This window comes from Perna viridis, chromosome 1, assembly GCF_037379345.1.
Source record: "Perna viridis isolate PV_CMFRI_1.1 ecotype Kerala chromosome 1, ASM3737934v1, whole genome shotgun sequence".
Classification (NCBI taxonomy): domain Eukaryota; kingdom Metazoa; phylum Mollusca; class Bivalvia; order Mytilida; family Mytilidae; genus Perna; species Perna viridis.
The window spans coordinates 52,686,673-52,700,014 of NC_142445.1; the positions used below are offsets into that span (position 1 = coordinate 52,686,673).

General features: G+C 31.2%; 2 protein-coding genes across 7 annotated transcripts in view; one reads left to right on the forward strand and one right to left on the reverse strand.

The window, feature by feature from the left end:
* LOC148629319 (metalloendopeptidase OMA1, mitochondrial-like) overlaps positions 1-13,342 on the forward strand; it is a 142,347-nt gene that overhangs the window by 86,735 nt on the left and 42,270 nt on the right. The gene's annotated exons all lie outside the window — the stretch shown is intronic.
* The window catches only part of LOC148629323 (uncharacterized), a 44,816-nt gene that overhangs the window by 28,111 nt on the left and 3,363 nt on the right, over positions 1-13,342 (reverse strand). For 2 of the 5 annotated variants that reach the window (XM_088548211.1, XM_088548220.1), the window contains exons 1-8: positions 12,945-12,968; positions 10,827-10,949; positions 9,329-9,468; positions 7,719-7,751; positions 5,437-5,720; positions 4,716-4,866; positions 1,739-1,903; positions 689-798 (exon numbers count right to left, since the gene is read on the reverse strand). In XM_088548211.1, coding sequence (XP_088404337.1) covers positions 689-798; positions 1,739-1,903; positions 4,716-4,866; positions 5,437-5,720; positions 7,719-7,751; positions 9,329-9,468; positions 10,827-10,945 — 1,002 coding nt within the window. In that variant the 5' untranslated portion in view covers positions 10,946-10,949; positions 12,945-12,968. Of the gene's footprint in view, positions 1-688; positions 799-1,738; positions 1,904-4,715; positions 4,867-5,436; positions 5,721-7,718; positions 7,752-9,328; positions 9,469-10,826; positions 10,950-12,944; positions 12,969-13,342 lie in introns of those variants that run through there. The other 3 variants (XM_088548229.1, XM_088548246.1, XM_088548238.1) reach the window with 3 other exon arrangements.

Below are 13,342 nucleotides of genomic sequence, written 5' to 3' on the forward strand. Positions count from 1 at the left end.
AACATACCATAATTCATGACAAAAGTAATCTATATTTCAGTTGGTAATGGCAATTCTTTTAATGAATTTCTTTTTCTCTAAGATAAAACCTCTTAACTTACTTAAATATCTTAAAAAATTAGTTGTTAGAGTATCACAAATTTTCTGTTTTATTCTTTGTTGTTCACTATTTCTATGATTTTAATTTGGGTTATTGGTTGTACCAAAATTAGAATGAATGAAAAAATGGCGGCATCAAAACAATGCACATGGCTTGTCAAGAATTTAATTACTTAATTACTACTATAAAAACAACTCTGACATGTAATTATTTATTTCAACATTTATTGAAGCACTTTCAGAAATCAGTCCGACTTATAAGTGGGTCATGGCTAGGTTCCAGAAATTATGGATTGAAAGGGGGTCCAACTTATAGGCAGATCGAGTATATACAGTATGTGATATCCTCTTAAAAGTTGCCCCTGACCATTTCCTGATGATAATTTAAGAATGAATCAATGATATTTTTTTTAAATTATGCACAGTAACTAAGTAACAAAAAATACAGGTTGAATTTAATGTTCAACAAAATCTAAAATGTAGTTTTGGAGTTTTGAACATTTTGCCATCCCACTCTTTTCATCATAATGTGGTGGGGTATCACTCAATATTCTATTAATACCCTATTCTGCAACCACATTTTACTTACCACTGGTGGCATTTTGACAATCATCCATGTTAAACACACTTGGCCACCAACATCTCGTACTGTGGCTGAAGCATTATAATCAAGTAAAATCTGTGCACTTTCACTCCTATCTGTAAGACAAAACACAAAATATTTATATAAGTATAATATGATGAAGAGGGGTATTTTTCCTTTTTACCAAATTGGCCCTGTTAATAAACATAGTCTGAAAGATATTGCATAATTTTCAATAAAATTTGTGCTTTCTTCGCCATCAAAACCTTAATTGCAGTTCATGCACATACAACACTGTATCCGAAATGCAAAATGCAACTAAAATTTGTGAGTGTAAATTCAATCAAATTAGTGAAAAATACATTATTTTATTACCATATTTTTATGAAGAATGTATTGGCAAAATGCTTAGATAACTTAAGACTTCACCCATGGACTCCTTATGATTCACAAGAATATTTAGTGGTCTATATTTTCAGGTAAAAACACGATAATGTGGTCATTTTCATTGAACAAAATTAGAATGGTTGTCTGGTGCATGAAGGGCTCAGTATGCACTGTTTTATCTTTTTTGGTTAGAGTACCTATGTAGTTGATGTAAAATCAAAAAGAATTTTTTTTCAATATCTTTAGTAATTTGATATTTCAAGGAGTTTCAAAAACTTTCCTCAAATTTCAAGTAATTAAGTCCTTGTTTTTCTTTTTTTTTCTCAAGTATTTCAAGCATTTCAAGCACCTGAGTGAACCCTTATAATAAATCTTTAAAGTGGGTAAGCTAATTTTTTTACAAAATAACAGGGCTGGAAGCTGGTAAAAATACTATTGTGAAAACAAAGTTCTGAAACAAAAGGAAGATGTAAAACAAGAAATAAAATCTTTATCCAATTCTATCCACAGTTTGCATTTATTTTTGAACTAAAAGTAACTATACAATGGCCTCTTATTTACTTTTTTTCATTTAATCAGATTTTGACTTTTGATCATGTCTCATATGTGTTTCCATCTAACTTTTATTTTTCATCTTACATCAAATGCTGGAATCACATTTAGACCTACCAAGTTGTGAAGCAACAAAAAGTGGAGTTCTCCCTCTATAGTCAACTACTTTATCAAACATACATCCTCTCTTGATAAGGAGTTTTAAGGATTTGGTGGCATCATTTTTGGCAGCATAGTGTACTGGTGTTTGTTTCTCTCCTTTTGTTTCGGCTTCTTTATTAGCTGAAAACAAAATGTTTCTGAACAGACACATGCAACTTAATTACAACAAGATTTTGCATTCTAATATGGGTCAACCTAAATGCAACATCATATCAAGAAAATGACAAAAATAATGAACAGAGCCAAAGGAGATACAAAGAAATCATTTCATACAGTGAAAAATGGTCCCACGAAACAGGTAGGTGATATTGGATAGAACCCCAAATCACTTACAATGTATGCTTCATTCATATACAGCAACATGCATTAAATTTGAAATCAATCCATGCATTGGGAGCCAAAATAATTGCAATGAAATTGGGACAGACAAACACAGAATACAGGATGAACGGCCAAGATGATTCCAATATACCATTTACTCATTAAGTGGTAATGTAATAAGTACCATCCCCCCAAAAAAAAGAATTAAAATAGGTAAATAAAAAAATATAGAAGAGGTATTTCTTTCCCTTTTTTGATAAAAACCAGAAGCCCTGTTTGTCACAGGAACCCCCATGTCATTTGTTAGTAGTGATTTTTTTTGTAACCAAATGTGTCTGTAAGACAAAATGATACCTCCGCTATATTTGCCAAATTAAGAACATGTTTTATTTTGTATGAAGACATGGTTTGCAGATTCAGAAAGGTTATGTACTGCTTGTTGATGCAGTAAATATTTGGTATGTTAGACTAAGCACTATAAAAATACTTACGATGAGAAAAAGAGGACTGATGAACGAACTGACATACACATAAAAAATGTTATTACCCCCAATAACAAATCCCTAACTTTAATATATTTCTGACAAAAATTACAAAATCCAACTATCACCCAGTTCTGTAATACTGTAAACGTACTTATTTTCGCGATTTTACAATTTCAAACAAGTTCGCGGGTATTTAATTTCGCGTTTTTCTAGTTTTAACTTTTACTATTTTCGCGGAATATACTCTGTCTCTTTTTAACATCGTGTAAAAGACAAAGTTTATTCCATGATTAAAAATCAATGATTGTCAAAGGATTGAGCCTACGAAAAAGAAAGTGTAATGTAGATAAAAAAAATATCGATCTTTCCCCCTGGGTAGATTTTAATGCGTGAGTACTGTTTTAAACTTCGGTATTTGATAAGATTTTTTGGCACTGTTTATTTGAAAATTGAAATGTTGAAACGTTGGTTGACACAGCAAAAGGATCTGCCTCCACAGCAGCCCTATTTGCCCGATCCAAGAAAGGCTGAAACACCAGAAAAGGCGGAAAGAATTGTTTTGGCAAATGAAAGTGTTGAAAAAGAAATAATGTCATCGTCAAGTAAAAAACGTAAATGGGGAGACTATAACCATTATGACACCGACCAAAAGTTGAAAATGGCTAAGTATGCATGTGAGCACGGAGTATCTAAAGCAGTGAAACATTTTAGTTCGATGTACAAATAGTGTTGGCTGCGGCCCACGGGATCTTACTTGCTAATGATCGGCAACTGTTATCTGAATTTGGTGGCCATATAGAACTTTCCAATTCGTGGGCTCAATCCTTTGTTCGTCGTCTCGGATATGTACAAAGGAAAGGTACCATGGCAGCACGAAAAATTCCAGTTGATTTCGAAAATCAAGAATCGAAACAGATCATGGTTGGAATCAAGTCGGGAGAGAAAGTCGGTGATATTAATGTGGACCTTCGTTTGTCTACTCTCAAACCACTGCAAGCAGGATGGATCGTACACGTATTTCAGAACGTTAAGACTGAGACACTGAAAAGGGGGTGGGCTAGGGCAGGTATAGCTGACGTGTGCAAGAATGTGTAACTTTATACCAAATAATGACAGTATATAATTGATTTAATTTTATTTTGAATACCTGTAAATATGTTATTAAATATAAAATGTGACAGACCGATTATTTAACTGTCCCTTTCATAATAAATAAAGATCAAAGCGTACACAGGTCATTATGGTCACTATGGATTATTCGGATCAATGAACACATTCACAATAAAAGTGTCAATCTTACAAATACAGGTAGCGTGGACTGCTCTCACCTGATATTGTTTTCACAACAATTTAAAGGTCAGCTTGGGTCATTCTGGTTGTAAAATTGTTTACATAGCAATTTGTCTTTGATCGACAGGTATGTGTTGTCTAGGGTAATAAAGTTTCTTCTAAATTTTGTGATATGGGTATTTATGTTTGCGGGTATTTATTTTCGCGGAAAATGGTCAACCGCGAAATCCGCGAAAATAAGTATGTTTACAGTATCCCAAAGTACAAGGAGATAACCTTGCACACCATCATTATGTGTAGAAACATCCTGCAAAAAATATTTTAGATGTAGATCAAAAACTATAGGAGGAGATACCCAGACAAGCCATATCGCCCTATTTTTGATGAAAATGACAAAGTCTAACTAACACCAATTTCCGTAATATTTCATGAAAATCAAAATCCTTTGACCCTACACACCTTCATCATGTGTAGAAGTATCCTGTAAAATACTTTAGATGTAGTTCAAAAACTGTATGGGGAGATAGCCAGACAAGCCATGATCCATATATTTATGAGTAAAATGACTAAGTGTAACTATCACCAATTTCCATAATATTTCACCAAAATCAAAATCCTTTTGCCCTGCACACCTTCATCGTGTGTAGAAATATTCTGTAAAATATTTTAGATGTGGTTCAAAAATTGTACGAGGAGATAGCCGGACAAGCCATGATCCATATATTTCTGAGTAAAATGACTAAGTGTAACTATCACCAATTTCCGTAATATTTCACGAAAATCAAAATCCTTGGGGCATAAAAAATTACACCCATCAATAAAATTATCAAATATACCTCCGCGATCAATCAGTACATCACACATCTCAGGATAGTCTACTGCTGCAGCTACATGTAAGGGGGTCCTTCCATAATGATCAGGCTTGTTAATATCAGCACCACGATCTAACAGAAACTTGGCTATATCTATGTGCCACATCCTTGCAACCTGGGAGATAACAAGAATTAATATATGTTTAGACATACATGTAGTTTTACTTAATAATACATGAAAAGATTTGTTTTCCATCACCATAATACCTACTAGTCTAATTAAACTTATAACAAGACAAAAATAAAATCACTACCAAGGAAAAAATATAAAAATTACAAATATTTCAAATATTTAAAAATGTGGCATATACATGTATCATTTCCAGCAAAAAGAAATTAATCTCTGGAAAATACTTTTAGCAAAAAGAATGCCTCCAATACTACTTAATGTGACGTAGAACTTGAACTACATTTGTTTATAAACCCACAAAATATGACACCCCTGCTTTTATTTAGATTTTAAACATACATATATAAACCTCAAATATGACTTATTCCCCCTTCAAATCATTTGACAAAAATAATCTTTTTCATGTACATCTACATGTATATGACACTCAAACTTCATATAATGTTTCATCAACATAACAGACAGCCATGGTGACTCTTATAAAGCATTGTCACCCACACTCTACAATTCCTAATAATACTGTAATATATCTAGATATCCATTGTACATTCTTACTTCATGCAGAAGAGTTTGGCCGTGTCTATCACACATATTTACACTAGCACCTCTTTTCAGCATATCATGTACAAACTCTAAGTCAATTACAGCATCTGGTAGCTTTGAGCGTCCTAACTCCTTAAAATGATTAAACAGTGCCTTGTTCTGAGATGCTACTAAAGTGTTGCTTCTTTTTAATCCAGCAGTTGACCTTGTTGTTTCTAGGATGTCATGGTCAATTATATCTAAACCTTCACCTTTGGCTCCTTCCATTTCTTTACCATCCAAATTCTTTGTAGCACCTAGAATGTAACAGAAACATCTGACGATAAAGTTTTTGTGTTGCGCAGTTTGTACAACATAACATTTGGAATGATTGTATTTTATCTAAACGATAAAGTTTTTGTGTTGCGCAGTTTGTACAACATAACATTTGGAATGATTGTATTTTATCTAACTCACATTATTATTTTAAAATTGTTAAAAATCTATAAATAGCTACACCATTTTGACTATGATTTGTAAATAAAAAAAATATTCTTATGTATCTGTATTTTTGTAAGAACCAACAAAAATACATCAGGGAATATAAAAATAATCAATAAAATAAGGTGATTCTACATATCCTGACTTCAGCTATTAAAAATTCAACCAGGAAACTTAATACCAGGTGAACATCTACTTTAAACAATTACTTCACACCTAATTAAATGTGAGAATAAAAACCACAGCAAATACAACATTAAGACTTTTTTATTTCAATTGTGGCAATAGCAGAATAACACAATTAGTTCAAAGTATGATCAATTGTCCTCTAGAGAATTCTAGTTTTAAATGGATGTCAAAATTACTGGAATTTTACCTCTTGTTTATGCTTAATTTGTTTCACAATTGTTTATTAAAAATCTTGTTCATATTATTGCAAAAATACACTTGACAATTTGAGTTATACTGCGTCGGAAAAAGTTAATTGTATTTTTTTCTTATGGTATAGGGTATACCGTTGTCTTTTAGGTGTCACCAGATGAGCAAAACCAAAATATATATTTACGGTTCAAATAAAATGGCTGATTATTACTGTGAACATCATGTGAATACAAGATAAGAGGACAGAGTGATACTTGAATATTTGATATCATTGACATCCTTAAGGAAGGAAAACACAACAAAGTGGCAAAATATCAATCTGAATACACAGAAGCATTCATTACACTTAGCCTTGTTATCAGTATTATCTGCAATATAACATTACTATGAAAATACCTGCATGTGTCATTTTGATTTACAATCATTATGTGACAAGTATATTGTTTCTTACATGTAGGAATTAAAATTATTATCAATGAGTTGACCTACATGTATTTCCACCTATACATGGTACTAGTAGGAATATGTATCCAGAGACAGTACTGTCACAGCAAGCACTGACACAGGCTTCAGCAACATGTATCAACCTTCAACCACACAAGACAAAGACACAGCATAGCCCAACTTCATGCAGTAAAGCAATTTATTTTAATATAGAGATTTTTAAAAAATAAAACCTTAAAACTTTATATGCTCATCAAAAAAGCTTGCAAGCACTAGACAAATATAGTAGCAAGTAGTCAGGTTGAACTGGTTTTAAGTACATCATAAATGTTTTAAAAGTACCAGTCCATATAAAATTCAGACATTGCCTAATGTAGAGGTGATTCATGGTGTAGAAAAACCTATTGAACAAACGATGCGATTTTTTTTACATAATGACAGTCCTTTCATTAATCAGATGTGTATTTTTGAGAAACCATACATTCATCTCTCTAAAATCAACCAAATCAAGAACATTAACTCATGCAAAACGCCGATTTCATACACAATCTCAATATTTTTATCTCGAAAGTACAACAACCAATTGACAAACTAAGAGTAACCTGATCTATAACTGTTTCTGAATAAGAAATGAAACTGAATTTAGTAGATTTTCGACAAGCATGAATCACGTCCTCTTTGATTTCTATAAAGACTGTTATATATATGTTCTCTTAAAAAATTGTTTTAGATTAAACAGTTCTACATGCATACCCTGATTAAACAGATAATTTAAAATAGGTTAACTTCAATAATTTAATGATAGCCTATTTGACATTCAAAATTGAAAAAAGAAAGAAAAATGAAATTATAAAACAAACTTAATTTTTACTTCAACTGATAAAACATAATCAATTATAACTTCAATCGACAGTGATAATATCGTTAACAAAATCGAGTAATAATGTTAGGGCAACAGGAAAAAAAAATTATTGAAACTTTATACTTACCATATTCAAAAAAGTTTTCTTTAAAAACTAAATCTTATACAGAAAAAAATATTCAATAATTAAGCTACTACACCTAGAATATTGCATTTTAAATTATATTAAGTTGGCTTTGTGTCATATTTTACATTCAGCTAAACCTATACCTATATTTCAATTACTAGTACTGGTATACTCCACAATCAAGTGACATTGTGACTTGTTTTTAGTGAAATGTTTTGCATGCTAGAAATGTGACAGGAGCAGTACATCAATGTGAAAGTGTTGATACAGATACTTTAGTGAGCTATCTATCATAGACACTTAAGATGTCAAAGTTCTGTTTCAAGCTAAATGGGATTTAGTACCAGTAGCACATTGTATTCATGTTAACCTCTCTCTTCATTTTGTTTAAGTTTCAATAATTCTATGCATGACAAGTTTACATGTTAATGCACAGATTCTACAGAAGATGTCTTGGAAGCAAAATGGTGTTACACTTTCATATTAGCTGTAATGACAGAGGAAACTTTAGCAATATCATAATCAAGAAGATTACCATTTTCATCAGTAGGAAAATATACTTTGTAACACAATAACATTCAATTGAACATGGCAAATAAGGAGAAAAAAGCAACTTTTGTTTTTATTATAAATCAAATCAAAATGGCATCTTGTGTGTCTCTCCAATACAGTTTGACCCTTAGAGTAAACAACAACCAAAAAACAGGGGGAAGGGCAAAGAAGATTTTAAACTGATCTGTTTTCGAATGCAACATGATGTGGAAGACTGGAAAATGAAACAAAACTTCAGATCCCTTAAGTAAATAGCAACCTAATATTAGGTACATGTATCACATTTTTAGAAAAAACTTATTTTTACCCCACAACTGCCTTATATCTAAATTATTTACAATGTCTTGTCTCTTTGTTAAAGGACTATGCAACATCTTAACAGAACAGTCACTAAATCAATGATGGACTAAAATACATCTAGAGCCCATTAACACTTTCAAAGTGCATCATAGCTACAATAATTTAAGGATTATTCCAATAGAGCAAGTGGGAAAAAAAATTTTGTTACTTAAAAAATTGCAAAATAGTGTCAAATCATCTTTATCTACAAGTCGCTGAATTTTGACACAAGCACAATAAACGAGACCAGTAATAAACTTTCTTAAAATGAATTTTAACTAGCTATTTAAAAAAATCGTCAAAATTATATGTTAAGATGCTTAATCTTACAGCAGTAAAACATCAACATTTAAGGAATGAGATAGTCAAAAGAATTCCAAAGTTTTTGCTCTGATTGGATTAACCCTGTTTTATCTACATGGAAAGTGAACCATGTAGTTTGTTACCTTTCAGTTGGGCCTCTGAGAAAAATGATATTGTTCTTTTAAGTAATGTTTGAACATGTGCAGTTACAGTGGTCTTTGTGTCCTATAAATAAGCATTAGTTATTTTAAATGCACTAAATATTTTCCTCAGGATTACCTAATTAGCAACTTAATTCTTTACACACAAAACAAATTAGAGCATATTATTAATTTAAACAAAAAATTAAAAAGCTGCATTAAATACATTTTAAAAAATACACATTTAAAACCATTTGAAATCCAACAGTGACCTACTTGACTTATTAAAAACTCTCTTCTTAGAACAGTAGTTTCTCCATTTCTGGGCTCCTATTTTTGCCTCAATTATGGCCCCTAAAGCACTCTTCTGGTCATTCACTTCTGCTACCTTATTTCTGAAGGTGTTCAACAATTTACTAAAATAGTCAAAAAATTCTAATTTAAATGTATTTTGAATAATACAAGAGCAATTCCTGATGTATTTTTTTCCAGGTTAAGGTATGTTTATTGTAATACTACCAACTCACCTGTTTTATCAATAAATAGTATAAGTAAAAGTAAAATCTCATGATCTTAATACATGAAGAAGGAAATTTAAATAAAAAACTGTTATAAAACCTACCAAAAGACCAACTATAAATTAATAATGATGTAACTGTGTACTTTTATGGCCTCATTGATATATGTCTGTGTAGAAAGGTACTAGTAAATTTTAAAATTCAGTTGTGAAGATATGTACATATTCACTCAGCAGTGTTAATCAGCACTGAGCATTAATCATGATTCTACTTAAATTAACTGAAGAAAATGCTAAAAGAGCAAAAAATCATTAAAAAATGCAATCAACAGATATTTCCTAAATTTGCACAATCATAAATCTTAACATACATTTACATATATATTTTTGAAATTAAAATTAATTATTCGTCTGCTGTTGTTATGTTAACAATAGGCAAAAACAAGGAAATGGTCAAAGTGACACTTTCTGGGAACATAATTTCAAGATATGTCAACCGATTTTTTCTGAAATTGGCACCAACAACAGATATTCAAATATTGAACATTTTATCAATTTACATTAATCATCACATAAATCTGCTTTTGTTTCTTCATAATTAATAGGCAAAAAAAAGCATAAAAAAAATTTACACTTTCAAGAGCCGTAACTCCTAGAAGGAGCAACAGTTTCTGAAATTGGCAACAATTAAAGATATTAGAATATTGAACATTTTATCAATTGACATTTATTATCAATCTGCTTTCATATTCTAATAGGCAAAAACTGCCAAAAAAGGGCGAAATTAGAAAAAAAGGGGCAATAACTCCAAAATCAGCCAATCAATAATCTTGAAGTTTTCAGGAAAGCTAGATCTCTTCCAGTCAAGGAGCCTAAGATGTATCGGATTTCTTCCACCTGTCATGGTTTTTGAGATATTTACAAAAATAATACGGTAATACCCTATGTTCTATTTTTAGTAACAGCGGCCATGTCTTTTGGCGAGGGAGCATAACCGATAAAATTTTAGGAGTAGACATGTCAAGGATGATGATTGTCAATTTTATCAAATTCTGATCAGTGGTTTTTGAGAAGATTTTTAAAGAAAAATTAAAGAATGACGATGACCACAACGGATGCCAAATGATAAGAAAAGCTAACATGGCCTTTTAGGCCAGGTGAGCTAAAAATGTACAAAATAACATTGTAATCTGAAAAAAAAAAAAAAAAAACAAAAATAAAAACAAAAACATTAATAAATCTAATGTGAGTATTTACTTGTTGTTTTTAACACTGTGGTCAGAATCAAGATTAAGTTCAAATGAGCTATTAACAAATCCATTTCCTTCTGGAGCCACACTGCTCTTTGTTTTCTTTGTCTTCTTTCTGAAATCCATTGTCCTGTAATGAACAATAATCAAAATAAAATTACATTTTGACCAGGTCAGTAAAGCCCTGCATTTTCAATGTACATGTACCTGTATGTATATTGAAATAAGTGTTAAATAATTCCGGCTTGTTGCTACATCCTTTAGAAAAAACATTTGGATTTTAACTTGACATCATTGTGAGTATTAGCTCTCTAAGTCATCAACAGAAAATGTTCAAGCAAGCAAATAATTTTTTGTGTACATGATTTTATGTATGAGTTGATGTGTTCATTAAACATTACAATAACACACTTATAATTAAAATATTAATACCTAAAATTACTTAACAATATTGAAATGATATACATAGAAAACCTTTACTATATTAAAATTGGTCTTATGAATTTTTAAAAAAAATTTTACAAATCATAAAAATTCTAATTGGTAGGAAGAGCTAGACTATTGTACATGTATTTGGGTTTCTGACTATGCCCCCACTAAAGTATTTGAGAACAATTTCCGTAGTTTCAAATTTACATTTATGAGTACAAAGGTCCTGAACTTTTTTGCATTCTTAATAGAAGGAAAGGACTAAAAGGAAGTCAAAGATCCTATATAAGAGTAAACATAAATATAGTAAGTTCAGGGTTTTCCAGTCGTTCCGTCCCCAAGTCGATCCGGCCTCATTTTAAAAGTCGTTCTGTCCCCAAAATAAAAATATTTAATTTTACCAATTAGTCAATGAATTTAGATGAATTATTTGAGATTTTACCGAAGTCGCATATTTTTTATAAAGATTAGTCAACAAATGTGTATTCATAATGTTTCCGTCAAGAACCATAGACATTGTTTTTGTAATGTTTTATCACATTATTTCATAATTAAGAGCATTAATAAAGATTAAGAGAGTAATCAGATGTAGTGATTAATTAGTTACTTATGCACTGCTAATAATAAATGATTTCATTAATAAATTGATGATTAAAGAATGTATCAAAAATTGATTGGCGGTAATAATTTTTGATGATTTAATTGATTGACGGTAATAGTTTTTGATGATACATTTTGATTGGATTATGTCTTTGATGGTAAATTTCACTTATTTTTACAATTAGTTTTTTATAAAAACATATGCCCAAGCTGAGAAAAAATAACAACTCACATGTCAGGTCTATATAAATAACAACCGAATCTTAGTTCTTCATTATTTGAAAAAAACGTTATTCATGATGTATCCTTGTGTAGTTTGTACGACAGAAGTAAGACCAAGACAGCATGCCTTGTCGTGTGACTCTTGTTCCAGATGGCAACATCGAAAATGTGGCATAGGTATTACACTAGCAGAGTACCACAACTGGGGAGAACGCAACTTTATATGCCAAACCTGCAAAGATGCTGAACCTGAATTAGCAGAGGAAGCCACAGAAGATTCATTTAACATTGAGGTATTTTTAATTTTATTTCTTTAAATTGTCAATATTCAGTAGAAGACATGATATAAGATTCAAGTGATGGAATTTAAGGGGCTTGCGGTTATACCACTGGGGCCGGAACGACTTTATGCCGGAACTACTTGGGCCGGAACGACTTTGGGTCAGAACGACTTTGGGCCAGACAGGTTTGGGGCCGGAACGACTTGCATCCAGTTCAGGACCTGCATCAGAATTTGAGGGTCCCTGACCCCTTACCAACAATTAAAGGAGCAACATGATTCAATCCTTACTTGAGTTTTAGTAGGATTGTTTATGAGTAATTTTACAAAATTTAAATCAACACAAAAAGAAAATAAACGAAAATGGTTAATCAAGTTCACTGCTTGAGCAGGGAAGCTTCCCCTGTGGCAGCCCAATTAAGTCCCCTGCTTGAGCGGGAAAACTTAGTCAGCTATTTACAAAAGTGTCATATCTTTTGATTATGTATCTGTGGTTTGACTTCATCCTTCTACAAGTTATACTTGTCTCAGCAGACACCATACACCATGATTATTTGAAATGAATTTATATAAAAAATATACTAATATACTGACCTGTTGATGAAAATGTCAGGCCTATGTCTGATTTGTTGTATACATAAGAAAATTGACATAAAAAAATTGTGTGCACTATCTTCATGTAAATTTATAAAGTTTACAAAAACTATTAAAAATTACATAGTACAAGTGTTTATTTCTCTTTCCTCAATAATTTGAAGTAGATAATAAAAATCTTTGCTTCCCTCAACAGTATAGTAGTTATATTGAGTGAAAATACCCAGTTCTTGTCAATATAAATTCAAATATTTCTATATTAAAAGAATTAAATCTATTCTATCAGACCAACATTTGTCTTATGTTTAAATTTTTAGTATAAATATTTTATCAGCAATAAACATATCATACCTCTTTATTTTATGAACATATTGACATTACCAGAAGGTAAAACAATT